General features: G+C 39.8%; 1 protein-coding gene across 12 annotated transcripts in view; it reads left to right on the top strand.

Annotated features, from left to right (window-relative positions):
• ablim2 (actin binding LIM protein family, member 2) overlaps positions 1-20,537 on the top strand; it is a 77,754-nt gene that overhangs the window by 2,783 nt on the left and 54,434 nt on the right. Inside the window, exon 1 of one of the 12 annotated variants that reach the window (XM_083557473.1) lies at positions 11,419-11,592. The exons of 9 other annotated variants lie outside the window; for them this stretch is intronic. In XM_083557473.1, coding sequence (XP_083413599.1) covers positions 11,577-11,592 — 16 coding nt within the window. In that variant the 5' untranslated portion in view covers positions 11,419-11,576. Of the gene's footprint in view, positions 1-11,418; positions 11,593-20,537 lie in introns of those variants that run through there. 2 more of the 12 variants (XM_083557470.1, XM_083557477.1) reach the window with 2 other exon arrangements.

The following is a 20,537-nucleotide window of genomic DNA, read 5'->3' as shown; positions in this document are numbered from 1 at the left end:
ATGATTCGGCAATCAGACCACTGAGACGTTTAGCCACTGAGTTGAGGAAAAGCTGTTTTAGACAAACTGTGCGATTTGGTCTGATCGGTACGCAGAGACTTCACACGTGAATAATCACGTGATTCGCACGTGATTGGAGCATTGTGCTTTAAATTTTGCACGTTTAAAAAAAAATCTCGATTCACTTTGGAAAATTTTTTTTACATGAGATCTTTTTTTATTTGTATTTTTTTACATAATTAAATTTTACGTGATTTCACGTGGGGAAAATAATCTTTTTTTTACATGGTAATGTCTCATTATAAATTTTCACGATTTAAAAAATTTTATTATTTAAATGTTCATCTATATTTAATTTTTTTCTACATGTTGATTATATTCAAATCAATCGTTTTTTGTCTCTGAATGCCATTATTATAAATTTGCATATCAATTTGCATGGCATACACGATCTTCTGCAGTATTTCATCTAATTCCAGATCACTCATGTAATTGCTGGATACACTATATGGCCAAAAGTATATGGACACTCGATCAAAAGATTGCTGTGTGCTTCGTAATTTTGTGCTCATTCAGTTACGAGGGTGATCGTAAAATCAGGTAGTGGTGTAGGTGAGAAGGAGAAGGTGAGGAGGTTCCTGGGGGTGCAGTCAGCATTCACATACATTCGTGTTCATTAGGGTTGGAGCTCTATAGCTGGAGATCTTCCACTCCAACCCCATGTAAAGCAGATCTTCATGGAGCTGGCTTTGTGCACAAATGTCATGGTGGAACAGTTTTAGGTCTCCTAGTTCAGGTGAAGAGAAATTTCATGCTCCTGCATCTATACATCCTATAAAAGTGTGTGTGTCTCAAACGGTTTGGTGAAGAACCACGTGTGTGTGTGGAAAAGTCAAGTGTCCCGATACTTTTGGAGATATTGTGTATGTTGAGTAAAAGAGAAACGGCTGGTGTGTATAAAGCGGTTGTGAGACTCCACAGTGTGGTGTGAAGGTACAGTAGAATAGCTGACGGCAAGATAACATCACTTGATAGCATCTGACGCAGCGAGAGAGAGAGAGACAGAGAGACAGAGAGAGAGAGAGAGAGAGAGAGAGAGAGAGAGAAGTAATTACTTCTGAAATGTAGCATTAGCCTGTGACATTTCTCTTGTCCTGAATTGTATTTGAGTTTGTGATTAGCAGAAGGATTTCGCTTCCAGTCGACGTCGTCAGTGAAAGACCTGCTGGCCTTAGAGACATGCGGCAACAACACGAGGATAAACCATGATGACACGATCTCCTCCGCTTTATAACTCATTTATCCAGTTAATGAGCTGTTCAGCTGTAAATCACAATAATGACACACAGCTAAAGCCATGATGGAGTATGACAGCATGGGGTTTACAGGACGAGATGTAGATCTCCAGTGAAGTCTGATGGAGCTGTTAAATCTGCATTTTATCAACAAATCGACAGAAAAATTCAATTCAAACCAAACGACACTACGGTTAGGGGTTTTGAAGTTTGAGGTTCAGCTGGAAACGTGTGCTTTGACTATCTAAGTTTCGTTTCTCTCCTTTTCCCAAAGCATTTTCTTATAAAAAAAAAAAAAAGTGATAGGATAAATTATCCACCTGGTTTACACTCATTAAACTTGTAAAGACTAACTGAATCATGGGTACATTAAATGTGATACAAATGTCCTCCAGGGTGCCCTTAAATTATACAAAAAAATTAATTACATGAACTTTAGGGTTCCATTAATCTGGAAAAATCATGATCAGTTGCCCTTCTTTAGGGTAAGAATAAAATGAGATTGAATGCCTTCTAGGGTGCTGTTATTTATAAGTACTATCCAGGGTTAGGGTTAGGGTTAGGGTTATTGTAGAGAAAATGGTTATTGTAGAGAAAATGAAAGAAAGTGCCCTTTAGGGTATGACTATTGTAAATAAAATGGAATAAAATGCCCTCTTTGGTACAACTATGCTAGTTAGAATGGGATAAAATGCTCTTTAGGGTATGACTATGCTGGATCAAATGGAATAAAGTGCCCTTTAGGATAAGACTATGGTAGATAAAATGGGATGAAGTGCCCTTTAAGTTACGATTATGGAAGATAAAATGTAATAAAGTGCCCTTTAGGATATGATTATGGCAGACAAAATCGGATGAAGTGCCCTCTAGGGTATGACTGTAGTAGATAAAATTGGATAAAGTGCCCTTTAGGATATGACTATGGTAAATGTAATAGGATGAAGTGCCTGTTGAGCTACGATTATGGTAGATAAAATTAAATAAAGTTCTCTCTAGGGTATTACTATGGTAGATATAATTGGATGAATAGCTTTTTAAGGTACAATTTTTGTAGATAAAATACAATAAACTCCCCTTAAAGGTATAACTCTGCTATATAGTATGGTATTTAATGCTCTTTAGGGTATGACTATGCTAGATAAAATGGAGTAAAGTGCCCTTTAGGGTTTGACGATACTTGATTAAATGGAATAAAGTGCATTTTAGGGTATGACGATACTTGATAAAATGGAATAAAGTGCCCTTTAGGGTTTGACGATACTCGATAAAATGGAATAAAATGCCCTTTAGGGTATGACTATGCTAGAAAAAATTTTGAAAAAAGTGCCCTTTAGGGTTTGACGATACTTGGATAAATAAAATAAAGTGCCCTTTAGGGTTTGACGATACTCGATAAAATGGAATAAAGTGCCCTGTAGGGTGTGACGATACTTGATAAAACGGAATAAAGTGCCCTATAGGGTATGACGATACTTGATAAAATGGAATAAAGTGCCCTTTAGGGTTTGACGATACTCGATAAAATGGAATAAAGTGCCCTGTAGGGTGTGACGATACTTGATAAAATGGAATAAAGTGCCCTATAGGGTATGACGATACTTGATAAAATGGAATAAAGTGCCCTTTAGGGTTTGACGATACTCGATAAAATGGAATAAAATGCCCTTTAGAGTATGACTATGGTAGAAAAAATAGAATAAAGTGCCCTTTTGTGCACTTTATTATCCTTTAAAGTAGATTAAATGGGTTGAAGTGTCCTTTCGGGTGGTTATGATTATGGTAGCTTAAATAAAATAGTGCCCATTAAGACTAAGATGAAATGCCCAATAGGGTGCCCTATAGAGTCACAAATGGCGGGAAAAGTCAGGTGTCCCACTATATTTGTCTGTACTATATAATAGTATTATATAGTTACTGTATTTTTTTCCCAAATACAGAGCAAATAAATTTTTTTTTAACAATGCTCGGTGAAGAAACACAGTAGTTATATTTCTTCTCAAATTTTCTCAAATAGTCTGATTTAACGAGTTACATGCTTTAAGTGATCTATGGCACCGATTGTGAAATGTTCTAACACACTATAATTCACTATCATACAATAATCCAGACTGCATGTAGCTGCATGTTCCTGCACAACACCAGTTCTGATTTGTTGCTTAATGTAGGTCTCTTTATTCGCCTATAAATATCCATCTGTGTCCTTCACAGCCTATATTTATCACACTCTCACACCTCTTTCTTTCCTCTAATGAACAATAAGATGAAAATCAGCTTTGGGGAGAAATTCATATCAGTCCGTACTGCAGCTGTACTCAAACTACTTCGTGGACATAAGATGGGAATGTGTTTTGTTTTATGGACGTCCCATTTAACACGCAGTCTCCATTTTGGCGAGGAACATTATGTGTGTGGAAAAGTCGATATCCAGATACTTTTGGCCACACAAGGTATCAGATTGGAACAGATTGATGTTTGTTTGCACTCATCACTGCATAGCCAGCGTAGGACAGCTTTGTCATTGTTTGTCGGTTATTTTAGCATGTCTATGCCTTCTGGTGACGATGGAGGAGTGGGGTGTCGGCATTCCTCCGGATCTTTCCGTCCTCCCTGTGCAAAATCGAGTTCTGAAGTGATGAGACAGCTTTTTGATTTTGGGAATTTATTTATAACCCATAGGGATTTCAGCTTCCGTATCATCGGCTCCTGTTTAGACGTTGGGCATTAAACAGGTAGTCGTGATGCTAAATCTGAAATCTTTTGATGTTTTGTTTTGTCCACATGGTGGCTGTTCGACATGCTGGTCGTGATTAGCTGTGTGTATTCATGTGTACAGATACAGAGTCAGAACACACTGACAAACATTATATTCCAATCTATTCTAGAGTTGTTTATTTATTCATTGTAGCACAACAAATCATCTGAGATGTGTGTGTGTGTGTGTGTGTGTGTGTGTGTGTGTGTGTGTGTGTGTGTGTGTGTGTGTGTGTGTGTGTGTGTCAGGCCCTTAGGAAACATTCAGTGTAGCGAATGAGATGTAAAGCAGCCTGACATCAAAAGGACTAGATAACAGGATTAACTTAATCAAGGCAGATTCAGACTCATCCCAGTGCCTGAGTTACTGCACACTGTTCAGCTTCTTACAACTAATTCACCTGTCTGTCTGTCTGCCTGCCTGCCTGTCCATTTTTCTTTTCATCCTTTCATCTGTATATCCATCTGTCCATCCATCCATCCATCCATCCATCCATCCATCCATCCATGCATCCATCCATCCATCCATCCATCCATTTTCCTATGCGTTCATTCAGTTTTCCATCCATTCTTCCATCCATCCATCCATCCATCCATCCATCCATCCATCCATCCATCCATCCATCCATCCATCCATCCATCCATCCATCCATTTTCCTATGCGTCCATTTAGTTTTCTATCTATCTATCTATCTATCTATCTATCTATCTATCTATCTATCTATCTATCTATCTATCTATCTATCTATCTATCTATCTATCTATCCATCCATCCATCCATCCAGCCATGTTTGCTTTCCCCTTTCCTTCTTCCATCCATCCATCCATCCATCCATCCATTTTCCTATGCGTTCATTCAGTTTTCCATCCATTCATCCATCCATTCTTCCATCCATCCATCCATCCAGCCATCCATCCATCCATTTTCCTATGCGTCCATTTAGTTTTCTATCTATCTATCCATCCATCCATCCAGCCATGTTTGCTTTCCCCTTTCCTTCTTCCATCCATCCATCCATCCATCCATCCATCCATCCATCCATCCATCCATCCATCCATCCAACTATTCATTCATTAATTCATTTAGCCTTCCTTCTTTCCTTTTATTCATTTATCCATCTATTCACCCATCCTTCCTTCCTTCCTTCCTTCCTTCCTTCCTTCCTTCCTTCCTTCCTTCCTTCCTTCCTTCTTCCTTCTTTCCAATCATTATTTCATTTGTTCATTCACTCATCCATCCATCCATCCATCCAGCTTTCCTTCCTTCTTTCCATCCATCCATCCATCCATCCATCCATCCATCTATCTATCTATCCATCCATCTATCCATCCTTCCCTACACAAGGGTGTTATTAGGTACTGATGTAGGTGAGATGAGGAGACCTGGGGTGCAGTCAGCGTTCACATTCGTTCATGTTTAATAAGGTTGAGGGTCAAACGTCTATAGCAGGAGATCTTCCACTCTGAACCACTCGAAGCAGGTCTTCATGGAGCTGGCTTGGTGCACAGAGACATTGTCGTCCTGGATCAGGTTTAAGTCTCCTATTTCTAGTAAAGGGAAAATGTCATGCCACAGACGTCTTATACAATTGTTTGCCTCCAATCATGTAATAACAGTTTTGGGAAGAACCATGTTTGTGTGGAAAAATCGGGTGTCCCAATACATTAAGACAAATGACACTAAGACAATACATTAAGACCGTGTACATTCATAAGTACATTTAATGCAGCAGTTTAGTGTTCAGTTTAAGTTCGGTGTTGAAAACTCGATCACGCTGTTTACACACTGCTACGCATTTCAATATTTAAATTTGAAAATACAGACCTCGTAATTTTCTTCCTCTAAATTTGTGGTAACTGATTCGGGAAAGAAACACACGTGGTTAGAAAAGGCTGGCGTTCCAAAACATTTCATCACGTCGTTGTAATTTCTGTAGGTCATTTATGAGACCAGTCTGGTTTTATCATTTGTCTTTAATAATCTGAACTGACCTGAAATTTTATTTTAAATAACAAGAATGTATGTCCATACTAACCCTGTGTTTACGAGTGTGTGACCCGGAGCAGCTTGGTACAGGGTGTGTTCTGATCCACATTCAAGCCGCAGGTCATTCCGTGGTTTAGTGTGTTCTGGAAGTGAGCATTGTTCTTAACATGGAACGTTTCCAACTTCATTGTTCATTGCCTTGTGTGAAGTGAATCGATTTGGCACGCTATTGCATTATATACATTATAGCACTGGCAGGTCACGTTTATACACCCAGTCCTTTACCTCAATCATTCCACGTCTTAAAACTATCATCATGACACCACGTCTGTAGAAAGCATCAGTATTAGAGAGAAGTGCAGTAGAACAGAGCGCTGAAGGAATCTTATACAGTGAGAATGAACGTCATCACTAAAGCAAGAAACCCAATGAACACAATTTAACACGTCTCCTTTCACTGGAGCCACAACTGCACCTCCACATACATCATCTATGTTAGCGATTGTAAGCCTGCTAGATGTCCCCCGGTGTCGCCACCTTGAAATCTTTATAGAGCAAATGCGTCATAGGCATGAATGTTTTGAGTCTACGGTAAACCTTGTACACGCTATAGCCAATAATGTGTGAAATAAAGTTTTTTTGGACTTTAGCGCCCCCTTTGGCCAACTGGGTTAGAACTTTGTCAACCTCTCCCCAAATTGAGCTCTAATATCTGGCCAAGTTCTGGCCTTACGGTTCGGTCTGCACGATCAGTTTTATGGCCTAATAATAATAGTAATAATTAATAATAATAATAATAATTAAAATCTCTATGATAACAATAGTGTTTCAGCATTTCATGCTTGAATCCCTGATTATATAATTAATCTTTATGATAATGTTTTGTCGAAGCTTAACATTCTGGGATCCACATAATAAATGTAGTTAGTATAATTTCTTCAGTGCCTTACACACACACACACACACACTCTTCTGGTGCCAATACTTTCAAAAATAATTATATATATATCTGAACTGTCAGGCAAAGATGAACAGGATGCAAAAGTATGAGTGAATTATGTGATGTGTTTCCTTGGAACACTGAGCTTCTGTCTCACACACACACACACACACACACACACACACACACACACACACACACACACACACACACACACACACACACAAAACACTGTCAAAGAGGCATTGTTCAAAGGACAAGTCTGTGTGTGTGTGTGTGTGTGTGTGTGTGTCTGTGTGTGTGTGTGTGTGTGTGTCTGTGTGTATGTGTGTATGTGTGGGTGTGTGTGTGGGCGGGGGTGTTATTAAAAACCCTGATTGCTTTGATGTTTTTTTTTTTCTTATCAGTGCTTCACTCTGATTGGCTTGTGAGATTTAGATAGACAGGGGGCTGAGACTTGGGTGGATTTTGGAGAACGTTCTGGACTCGGTTCTGGACACGGTTCTGCACTCGGTTCTTTGTATAGTTATGGTGTTTGAATGTTGGAGTGGAAACAGTAACCAGAAACGTTTCCAAAATATTTGTCTCCATCCAGGAGCCGTCTGTCCGAATCTTACGTGCTGTGTTTCGCTGTTCTTCTTCCTCATTGTGTTCAGTTCTCGATTTCTGAAAAGTGTTCAGTAGCTTGGGCACAAATGTAAATCTGTAGAATATAAACTCTACTTACATTTATGGCATTTGGCAGATGCCCATATCCAGGGTGATGGGCCTTGCTCAGGGGCCCAATAGTTGTATCTAGGTGTGGCTGGGACTTTCAGATCTAATGCTTTAACCACTAATCTACCACTTTCCCAAATCTTTATGACCAAAAGTATGTGGACATCCACCATGTTGTTGTTTTTTTTTGCTCTTATAGTAACCTCCACTCTTTTGGGAAGATGTTCCACTAGATAAGGTAGAGATTCGTGCTCTTTCTGTACTGTCGTAAGTCAGTTGATGAGGCCTGGGGTGCAGTCAGTGTTTACATTCATTCCTGTTCAATAGGGTTGAAGGTTGGAGCTCTATAACAGGAGATCTTCTACTCCAACCCATGGAGAGCAGAGCTTTTGTAGTTTTTTTGTAGTTGTAGTAAAAGTGTAAAGCAGTCTGTAAAACCTTTTCATCCGTAACTCTGTAATGAAATGAGCACGAGGCCTAAGAAACCTCTCAGGCTTCCGAAATTCCTCTCTGGTCCGTTAAAAGCGTTCGTCATACTGCTGCTCTTTCTCCATCCATGTGTGACCTGTGTGTGTGAATCAACCATCAACCTACACAGAGCAATCTCAGGGCAATCTGAAATACACTACATGTGCAAAAGTGTGTGTACACCCGAGTGTAAGACCTTTGAATCTTGAATCAGACATACTGTGTAGAAATATGAATTATGCACGCTGTTGTTTTCAAAACGCATTTGAAACGTGCAGAAAAGTGCATCACCAGCACGTCAGTGCTTTAGCCGGAAGCCTGAGATGCACCGTTTAGCGTTTATGAATAATTAAATCCCAGCAGAAAGGGGTTAAATGTCGACTCCCCCCCCCCGTCAGGTGCCACGAAACCCCTGCGGTGGGTATTTGGTGGTAGAAAATGTTCTATTTATAATACATCAGTGCAATAAGTTGGCCGGGGTGTCAGTATGTGTTACAGGAATTGCAGGGTTGCCAGATTTGGGGGTTTTTAACTTTCGTTTGTTTATATGAAAATAATACCATCTGTAGATAAACTTTTAAAGAACGCAGGATTTTTTTTTCAGAATTTGATGTGATTTACACGTTAACGTTCTGGTCATGGGATAAAATATAGACACATTTGTAGGATATAAACATTTACCCAGGAAAAAGAATCAAATCATTTAATTATTTTTTTTTCCACAAAACAAATCGAAGTCAATCCAGGTTTCCTCTGGTTTCCTCTGGTTTCCTCCTTCCATGAACATGTTAGTAGATTTGGATTTGCAGTGCTGAATTCCACCACAGTGTGTATTAACGTGTGTGTGTGTGTGTAACTTGTAACTGACTCCAATCGATGGCGTTCACTGAAGTGGAATGAAATGATGAACGAACATCTTTATCTTCCAACATGAATCTGTTAAATACACATCTGAAGACTAACAGTATCCTTCATTCGTCCCAAATAACTCATCATCACAAAGGTTTCTCATGATGACTCTAAACAAATGCGTGGCTTATAAACACCTGTAGCCATAGTAACATCCGGTATGGTGGAACTTATAAGGTGAACACATGGATTTTGATGAACAGCTTTAAGTACAAGATGAATCTGGAGACAGAATGGAGAAGAAAAACGATGAAATAAGCAGTAGAAGAAGAAACAGCACCAGGAGTTAACTCCAACAGCTTCATCATTAATATAGAGTTGTCTCTTACACGTTCTCTTATCCTCTCTTTTAGCATTACTCAATCTCTGTGTGTGATTTGGAGCAACAGAATTGTAGTAAGCTGTATATACAATAAAAGGAATCCATTGTGATCCATTCGATCAGTTTCGCTCTGTGAGCATTAAATACGGCTTTAAATTATCAACGCTGGGAAGTGACTCTGGTAGAAGGTGATAATCTACGGCTAGGTGTGAGGTCTTACACCATTATAATGCTCTCCGCTTCACCTCGGGACCTTCTTCACCTCCATATCGTGCGCTAACGTCCTATAACACGTCACACTTGATTATTATTTTATCACAGATATCAGCACACAGGTTCTATAGCGAACTTTTTTGGGGGGTTAATTTATAATCTCTGTTGTGATTGGTCAAACAAGGCAATTAATGACATCAGAATAATTCAGGGTTACTGTAAAAGCTGAACAGCAATATTTCAGATATTTAGCAAAATGTTGCTTTGTATAAATTGTAATGTCGGTAGGCACAGGGGCATTGCCTTGTTGGACAGATTTGGTGTCTAAGATCAAGTGAAGGCTCTGCCACCCCTTCATTAACATCCTGAACAGTTTGAGGGTGAACTACAAATGTCTGGAAAAGTCAGGTCATATGGTACTTTGAATACTTTTGGCCATATATATATATATAAATGGGAATTGTACTGTAGTGTAAACTCAACAAAAATTGTGAATGACTTGTCATAAGTGTTTTATTTACTACTTTAAATGAATAATACAATAATAAAATCTAAACATTTTTATGTAATTTATTTGTACAAATTCTGTTTTGAAATGTGACTCCGGACTTTCGAGTCACTCACGGCGTTTTCACGGACCATTAGATTTTCCACAATCTATCGAGTGTCAAGTTCGCGAGTATCGAGGTTCCACTGTGTATAAGATCTTGGTTTAGAAGTCTGTGTTTTCATGTGCCAAAACACTTAAGGCCTTTTGTTAAACCAGTTCAGAATCAGAGTAAAATAAATCACATATAAACATGTTTACAAGCATATTGTAGTTATGTGACCTAATGATCCGATTTCTTGGATTATTAACAAAGCAATGAAGCGTGAAAAGTTTATTTTTTATTTTTTATAATGAATATCATGAAGCTTATTTTGTCTAATTGAAAGAACTTAAAGATTTGTTAACATTCAAAATAACTCAGATTTTATACCAAGTGACTTGTGGTTTTTGAGAGAAAGGTTTCTGTTCCTTTTGTTCCTATGGACAGTGAATGAGTGGAAGTAAGTTCTGTGGAGAGACATATGAACCCAAAAGTGAGATATATATCATCTCTAAGAGAAGAACTTGTGTGAGATGGAGAAGAGGAGTGAAGATGTGATCGGAGGTGGATGTTTAATGGTTTGGGGTTGTTTTGGAGCAGTAAATGGTTGGAAACTTATTCTAGAAAGTGAACCAACACGGCTCCCATTCCACACTTCAACACCATGCAGTTCCTTCTGGACTGAAAGCGGCTCATTGGAAGCGACTTCACCGTACAACATGATGATGAGTCGAAACGTGCATCTGAGTTCTGTACGTGTTATTTAGAGAGTAAACAGAGAGTCGTCTGAAGTGATATTTATCATGGAACCACCTGCCCAGACACCACACCTCAATCCTACTGAACTGCTCTGAGATCAACTGGATCACAAGAAAGAAATCTTCCACTAGTGAAGAACATTTTTGGCCAGTTTTAGATACACAGAGACACGGCAAAGTAGTTCAGTAGAATGTTTGGAGAAACAAAGTGTCCGGATGCCGAGAGTGTATAAAGCTGGTATTCAGGAATATGCATGTGACTCTCAAAAAACATAAAAGACTAGGTGTTTCCACACTTTTAACAGGCTCTATATATATATATATATTCAGGTTTTGAAGGTGACATAAACCCTGAACACATTCACAAAAAAAAAATCACAGTCGGGTGTTTGTGTGGTTTAAATACCAATCTGGCAACCCTGACAGTCAGCTATGAGCTGCATGCCTTTAACTCACGAGTGCTTGACTTCCAGCGTGCGCTCACCTCTGAGCTCAGACTCCTCAGAGAGAGGATGTTGGATGAGAACATACTTGTATGAATGAGGATTATTTTCTTGTAAATTTATAAAATTAAAACAATTTGATTGGGATTTATACCTGAGACCTGCCGGTGAAGAGTGAGGAAAATGCCAGAGAAAAAAGGTGAGGCTGGGGTTCTGTTAAAGCAGTGGATCTGACTGCAGACTCATACTTTGTAACATAATTTTTAAAATATACATTTTATGTAAAAAAATATGTATGTATTTGTTTGTGTGGTTTTAACGTAATCAGAGCAGACAGGTAGAATTATTCTATTAATTACTTATCATTATGATTTCTTTTAGATAGCAGGTGGGGAAAAGGGTGGCAGAGCTACACTAAGGGGTGGCAGAGTTACACTAAGGGGTGGCAGAGTTACACTAAGAAGTATACACTAAAGGGGTGATATATACTAAATGGTGGCAGAGTAAAATTAAAGGGTGGCAGAGCGACACTAAGGGGTGGCAGAGTTACACTAAGGGGTGGCAAAGCTACGCTAAGGGGTGGCAGATTTGCATTAAGAAGTATACACTAAAGGGGTGATATATACTAAAGGGTGGCAGAGTGACATTAAAGGGCGGCAGAGCTACACTAAGGGGTGGCAGAGTTACATTAAGAAGTATACACTAAGGGGGTGACAGAAATATATACTAAGGGGTGGCATAGTTACATTAAAGGGTGGTGAAGTTACAGTAAGAGGTTTCAGAATTAAACTTGGGGGCAGAGTTACGCTATGGAGGGCAGAGTTCTATAAAGTCGGGGCAGAGTTACACTAAGGGTCAGATTTACACTAATGGGGCAGAGTTACAATAAGAGCTGGCAGAGTTAAATTATGTGGTGGTAGAGTTACATTAATGAGGCAGCGTTACACTAAGGGGTGGCAGAGTTACATTAAGGAGTAAAAGAGTTACACTAAGTGGGGGCAGAGTTACATTGAGGAGTAAAAGAGTTACACTAAGTGGGGGCAGAGTTACATTAAGTGGGGGCAGAGTTACACTAAGGGGTGGCAGAGTTAAACTAAGGGGTGGCAGAGTTAAACTAAGGGGTGGCAGAGTTACATTAAGGAGTAAAAGAGTTACATTAAGTGGAGGCAGAGTTACATTAAGTGGGGGCAGAGTTACACTAAGGGGTGGCAGAGTTACATTAAGTGGAGGCAGAGTTACATTAAGTGGGGGCAGAGTTACACTAAGGGGTGGCAGAGTTAAACTAAGGGGTGGCAGAGTTACATTAAGGAGTAAAAGAGTTACATTAAGTGGAGGCAGAGTTACATTAAGTGGGGGCAGAGTTACACTAAGGGGTGGCAGAGTTACATTAAGTGGAGGCAGAGTTACATTAAGTGGGGGCAGAGTTACACTAAGGGGTGGCAGAGTTAAACTAAGGGGTGGCAGAGTTACATTAAGGAGTAAAAGAGTTACATTAAGTGGAGGCAGAGTTACATTAAGTGGGGGCAGAGTTACACTAAGGGGTGGCAGAGTTACATTAAGTGGAGGCAGAGTTACATTAAGTGGGGGCAGAGTTACACTAAGGGGTGGCAGAGTTACATTAAGGAGTAAAAGAGTTACATTAAGTGGAGGCAGAGTTACATTAAGTGGGGGCAGAGTTACACTAAGGGGTGGCAGAGTTACATTAAGTGGAGGCAGAGTTACATTAAGTGGGGGCAGAGTTACACTAAGGGGTGGCAGAGTTAAACTAAGGGGTGGCATGAAATCATAATTATGATTTCATAATTCTTTCTAATATTGTAATGCATTTGGTCAAAAAGAATTCTAAAGGTAGCTGTCATTAGTAATCTAAATTGTGTGTGTGTTTGTAGAAGAATATTTAGGTAATAATAGCAATCATGGTGATAAAATAATGATGAAAGATGGCTGAAGAAATGAGTCTCCAAAAGCATCCAGTTTTATCACACGCAGGAAAAACATATATTTGTAATTAAATATGTGAGTGATTTGTTCAAAACAACATCTACCGAGTGTGAGGCATCATGATGGAGTCTGTTCCCTTCTGCACTCCATGTGCTATAGTGCAATCTGGACCCTCCGAGCATCATCCTGGGCCAACTCAGTGTGTGTGTGTGTTTGTGTGTGTGTGTGTGTGTGTGTGTGTTTATATAATAAAGTAGGCATGTGTAATAAACAGAAGGTGTGGTGCAGGAACACTGTGATGCTAATAATGCAAATGAAGGTCGATTTGAATAAACAGTATAGAGAAAAAAACAACCCTAATTGAACCTCATTGATAACACAAGACATCACTAATGACATGAGTATGACTTTTTATGAATATACGTATATACAGTATTAGTAGAATTAGAATTTTTACAATTTAACAAATAAAAGTACATAATGTAGCAAAACAGAGAAATTACAGTACCATACTGTATAAATGATACAGTATATATGTATGTGGCTCATGTGCACTGAACCAAAAGCCCTGTACCAAAAAATGTCAGTGTAACGTTACACCCCTAGTATATACAGTATCTCACAAAAGTAAGTACACCCCTCTCATTGCAGCAGCTTTTTTATTATATGTACTCAAGGGACGATACTATAGACATAAAAGTTGGATATATTTTAGAGTATCAATGTGCAGTTTGTGTAGCAGTACAGATATACTGTCCTCTGAAAAGAACTCAACATACAGTTATTCTTTTCTAAATAACTGCAACAAAAGTAAGTACACCCTCAGTGAACAATGGGTATGGATTTCAGCAAATTGTTTGTGGGCTTTTTTTGGGCGCACTGATGCACAGCACGAGGACTCAACTTCTTTAATGGTCCCTTGCGAGGTATGTTCAGGGTGGAACCCTTCTTGGAAAACCTCTGTATGACCTGGCCACTGTACTGTAACTCAGTTTCAGGGTGTTACTGATTTTTTTTATGGCCCAAAAAAAATCACATGTACATAAGCATTTACAGCTTTTGCTCAATACTTGGTTAAAGCTCCTTTGGCACCAAATACAGCTTCAAGTCTTTTTGAGTTTAATGCTAAAAGCTTGGCACCTATTTTTGAGCAGTTTCTCCCAGTCTTCTTTGGAGAACCTTTCAAGCTCCAAAAGGTTGGATGGGGAGCGTACCGACGCACAGCCATTTTCAGCACTCCAGAGATGTTCAATCAGGTTTAAGTCTGGGCTCTGACTGAACCACTCGAGGACATTCACAGAGTCGTCTCGTAGCCACTCCTTTGTTATCTCAGCTGTGTGTTTCGGGTCGTTGTCCTGTTGGAAGATGAGCAGTCGCCTCAGTCTGAGGTCCAGAGCGCTCTGGAGGAGGTCTTCATCAAGGACGTCTTAGTTATATATATACATACATACAGTAATACATACTGCACGTACTGTATAGAATACTGTATAGTTATGCCCATAAATCTTTATACTACACAATACAAACTAAACCCCTGTAGTTTGTATAATAACATATACATATATTATAATTATTATTATACATTAAACAGCACCCCTTCTTCATGGTCCTAAAGCGGTTTCATGAAGTGGTTGGCTCTCGGCATCCAGCAGTTTCCGTGACAGAATTTGGCGATGCAGTGTGACATTTCTCAGGTTTATAATAGCAAAACGTAATTGACTGCAGTGAGACTGTTGGAAAGCTCGGCCCGGGCGTACATCACGCTCAAATCATTTTAAACAGCTCCACACGGCACGAGTGTCAGTTTTGGACACGGACTTCTGCACTCCGCCTGCATTAATAGCACGTCCCACATCCAAGTCATAATGCAAGTCTGATTTCCAGGAACTATCTAGTGTCACCTCCTGGATCCGCCTGAAACCGCCGCCCGGAGAGAACAGCTTTTTATTCTCATTAATGTTGCCTGGCTGGATTAAGTATGTCTCCAACATCTCTGAGGGAAAAACATTTGGAGTTCACGAGGAGAAATACAACCAGGCAGGCTTTTAGTTGTGTTAATCATCATGGATAGGATTATAGGACACTTGTGCCATTTTGAGCAGATGACAATTCATGCCACTCGATCCAGGCTTGAAACGGACACTGGAGATGATGTAATGTATGGATTCATGCCAGCAGACAGAAACACGGTTGTGTTCTTCTATATTACAGAACAGACATAATTACGATTCTTGAAATAATTTCTACAATTCATGGCAATAATCCAGTAATGTTGCCTTAAAAAAATTAATTAAAAAACCCCAGAAAATTTCAATATTAAAATGTGTATTTTTATATTAAGATAAATAAATGTATATCGAGTGCTGAAATGTAAACAAGAAATTTAAACAAAGAAGAAAAGTAAAAAAATTACGGATCAAATGCAGCACATTGTTTGCTTCTGGGTTATTGAAGGTTATTAAAGATACGCGAAATAATTTCTACAATAAATGGAAACAAACCAGTAATGCTGCATATACAAGAAGAATAAAAAAATAAAAAAAATATATGCATTTTCATATTTAAAAAAAAAAAATTATATTATGAAATGTAAACATATAAAAAAATTATTACAGCACATTTTTTTTTTTTTTTTTTATAATAAAAAATGTAAAAATAGATTGAAATGTAAACAACAATGTGCAATTGTTCAATCAGTTTCCAGGTAAAACAAGTCATACACAAAGACAATTAAAGACAACTGATGGTTTTCCTGCAAATTTCATGGCTGTTAGACTGAAAGAGAAGACGCCTGTCCTTTTTTTGAACATCTCACAAATTTAGTCTCTATTTTACTGTTGTAATAACCTCCAATCTTCTGGGAAGATGTTCCACTAGATTTTGGAGTGTGCTTGTGGAGATTCATTTAGCCATCAGGACGTCGGGTTACATCATGTACAGTAGGGTTGGAGCTCTACAGCAGGACCCCTGAAGATAGCTCTGTCCATGAATGTCATGCTGGAGCAGTTTTGGGTCTCCAAGTTCAAGCGAAGAGAAGGTTTTATGCTCCCACATGCAACACAATTGAGTGCCTACAACTTTGTATGAACTGTTTGGAGAAAATGGTGTGGAAAAGATACTTTTGGCTTTTTTTTTTTACTTTTGGCCATATAATGTTTTGGGTATCAGAGATAATCAGTTACTTCAATGGAAATGCGGTGCTGGTGCATAGCTTGCAGTTGCAGTGTCTTTTCTTAGCTAACTTTAATACCAGAGAGTTAGCAATATTTCACCTGCTGTCTTGATTAGCTTTAACTCTTTTAGTGCATTGTGACCATAACATGTCATAATGCTGAGGAGAAATCTCAAGGTTTTATGCCAGTTGCATCTCAAATGATAATGATGATAACTTTGGTTGCTAGGTGTCTCAAAAAAAACAACAATTGCTGTTTAAAGAATCGATCACTTTGTAGTCGTAACATGCGATTTGCACAAGTGTTTCAGCGACGTTACGAAACTTTGGACTCAAATATCGGCAGAGGAACGCCTCGTTGTTGCTGTGGAGAGTTCGCAGGTGGATCAGGTTGAGTGTGGAGAAAGCCGAGTCGTGTCCGTGTAGATGCTCGGTGCCGTGTTACAGAGGTTCACATGGCCTCCTATTTATAGCGAACCTGCTGAAAGTCCTCGTACGCTGAAGCAGCTCTGGAAATAAATACGCATGCTCACGATTGCTGACCTTCAGCAGGTCAAAGTGCATGGGATTCATGATCGATTAGCTATCGATTAGTGTATCACAATGGAGTGGTGAATATACTGTATATATATGCATATACACTGGGAACATGGTTTTTGAAAGACACATGTTCCTTTAGTTTCCAGGTAATGTATCGGTATAAACATTTACTTTGATCAAACAAATCTAAAAATGTCCAGATGTTCCACTTTATTTCCATTGAAAAATCCTCTCTCAGCATGAAGAAAATCTTTCCACACTCTCGGCATCCAGACACTGCGTTTCTCCAAACATTTTCTGAAACTCGTTGCTGTGTTTCTTGTAAAACTCACCAGAGATGTTCTTCACTGGTTGAAGATTCTTGTTGATCCCCGGGCAGTTCAGGAGGATTGAGGTGCGGTGACTGGGCAGGACGTTCCATAATAAATATCACTCCAGACGTCCGTCTGCTCTCTGAACAACACTTTCAGCCGCTTTCAATCCAGACGGGAACTGCATGGTATTAAAGTGTGGAATTGGAGCCGCGTTGATTCACTTTTACTTTTCCAGAATGTTCACTGCTCCAAAACATTCCCAAACCATTAAACTTCCACCTCCATGTGTGAGTGTGGGGGTGAGGGAGTCTGATCACATCTTCTCTCCTGTTCTCCATCTCACACAAGTTCAAGTAGAGTCAAAAAATGTCCCATTAGGACTAAACACAACTTTCTTTAACTCGTTCACTGGCGAGTTCTTGTGCGTTTTTAACGAGTTTGAAAAATATCCCTGGGAAAACATAACCTTCGTGTTTAAAAGCTCTGACACTGGAGACTCCAGCCGTATATTAGAAGTTGTATCAGAGAAGGAACTGTTACTATGGAAATGATATAAACCTGTGATCTGAAGCTGGTCTACTGTAAGAGCTGCAATCAGGGATTGAATCAACACTTTCTGACCAATCAGGATGGAGAACTCTGCTATCAAGACTCTTCTTTCATCCCTGTAGAAGATCTGCTTTTTCTTCTTCTCCATACAACATTGCTGAATTAAATCGGCTCCATGACGCATATGTCTGTCTCGTGCCTCGTCATGATACATCCTTTTTTTTTTTTTTTTTTTTTACGTAAATATATAACTTTTAATCCGTAACACCCTTTATCTTTACGAGAATTCCTGAGTTTTCCAGCATTCTTATCTTTATTGGAAACACATGTTGGCTCTATCAAACAGCAGGCATCTCTCCAGCAACCTTTCAGCTGCTTCGCTTTTTTTTTTTCCTCCCTCTGCCTCCTTATCGGCGTCGATCTCGATTCAGGAGCATCCGCTCAGACACGAAGACGCTTTACAGTTGTCCGAACGCAGACTGGTGCCAAGAAAACCGCGCTGTAACCGAGCGCTAATGGAAAGAACGGGTCACGTGTCCCTGCCGAGGACGTTTATCTCCTGCCTGGTTGTTCTCATGTCAGGTTTTATGATGCATGGTGCGAGCGAAAGTCATTCCTGTTCCAGGTCAGAAAATAGTTTTCGTTTAAAAGCAGGGCTGTAAACGTTCCCAGCATGCCTCGCTCGAGGTGCAGCGATGGAGAACAATTCTCCACGGGAGAAACACGCAGTAAAGAGACTGGAGTGTTCAAATATAAAAGAAATATTAACAGATCTGGCTCAGTCCAAGTCTTTAATAATACCCCAAACTTTCCCAGTGCGCTTGTGGAAAAGTAATTTAGGGGCGGAGTTACATATAACATCACAAAATGAAGAAATTGTGTCTCCTCCCACTTTCCACTTTATAGTGGCCCCTCCCTCAATCTTCTCAATCTTAGCCATCTTATCTATTGTGATCCCTCCCCCTATCATCTTTATAGTGACTCCTCCCCCATCTTCTGTATCGTGGCTCTTCCCAATCATCTTTATCATGGTTCCTCTTCTTCATCTGTATTGTGGCCCCTCCCATCATCTGTATCGTGGCTCCTCTTCATCATCTGTATCGTGGCTCCTCCCCATCATCTGTATCGTGGCTCCTCCCCATCATCTGTATCATGGCTTCTCCCCATCATCTGTATCGTGGCTCCTCCCCATCATCTGTATCGTGGCTCCTCCCCATCATCTGTATCATGGCTTCTCCCCATCATCTGTATCGTGGCTCCTTCCCATCATCTGTATCATGGCTCCTTCCCATCATCTGTATCATGGCTTCTCCCCATCATCTGTACCGTGGCTCCTCCTTATCATCTGTATCATGGCTCCTCTCCATCATCTGTATCATGGCTCCTCTCCATCATCTGTATCATGGCTCCTCCCCATCATCTGTATCGTGGCTCCTCCCCATCATCTGTATCATGGCTCCTCCCCATCATCGGTAACGTGGCTCCTCCCCATCATCTGTAACGTGGCTTCTCCCCATCATCTGTAACGTGGCTTCTCCCCATCATCTGTAACGTGGCTCCTCCCCATCATTTGTATCGTGGCTTCTCCCCATCATCTGTATCGTGGCTTCTCCCCATCATCTGTACCGTGGCTCCTCCCCATTATCTGTATCGTGGCGCCTCCCCCACCATCAGAATTGTGGCTCCTCCCCATCATCTGTATCATGGCTCCTCCCCCATCATCTGTATCATAGGTCCTCCCCATCATCTGTATCATGGCTTCTCCCCTTTCAATATATTGTGGCTCCTCCCACTTACCATGGCTCTTACCCCATCCTCTTTATCAGGGCCCCTCCCCTTTATTATGGCTCCTCCCACAATCCCCTCTCATATCTCACCCCTCTATCCCCTTTATTGTGGCTCCTCCCTCATCTTCTCTATCACGACTCCTCCCCTTTTCCCTTTTTTATGACAATATCCCTGTGCACAAAGCAACATCAGTACCTGATTTCACTAACACCCTTGTGGCTGTAAGAATCTCACACAAATTTCTAATCTCATGTTCATGTGTCCACAAACGTTTTTGTCCACACAGTGCAGTTTGAATGTTTTGTGTTTCTTTGTGTTCAGTCTGATGGTGTTTTTAGATTCGTTTCCAGCCTCATTGTGCAGCGTAAATGTTCCGGGAATTCTCTTTTGAAGCTTACGTATTTAACGAGAGAGCTGAGAGTCGTGTGTGTGTGTGTGTGTGTGTGTGTGTGTGTGTGTGTGTGTGAGACTGATGTGAATAGCGAGCCTGAACCTTTAATCTTTACAGAACAATTGTGAAGGTTTGCAGAGCTCAAGTGAAACTGGTTTTTATTCCACTCCTTTGCAAAACAACTGGCTGTAGATGTGCTGTTTTATGAAAATCAGCATGTGTGTGTGTGTGTGTGTGTGTGTGTGTGTGTGTGTGTGTGTGTGTGTGTGTGATTTTAGTGAGGCTTTCTTAAGACACATCGCATATTGATAATAATAATAATAATAATATCTGTTTATGATGCTCTGAAAGTTTAATTATGTCTTGTATTTTTTTTTCTTATTATGCAACAATCAGTCTCATAATTTTATTCTTGCACTGTTGCAGCTTTGTATTTTATTTTAAATATT

This window comes from Silurus aristotelis (assembly GCF_946808225.1).
Source record: "Silurus aristotelis genome assembly, chromosome: 12".
Lineage (NCBI taxonomy): Eukaryota > Metazoa > Chordata > Actinopteri > Siluriformes > Siluridae > Silurus > Silurus aristotelis.
The sequence above is the reverse complement of the archived record's forward strand: the minus strand, read 5'-3'. Positions and strand labels throughout refer to the sequence as shown.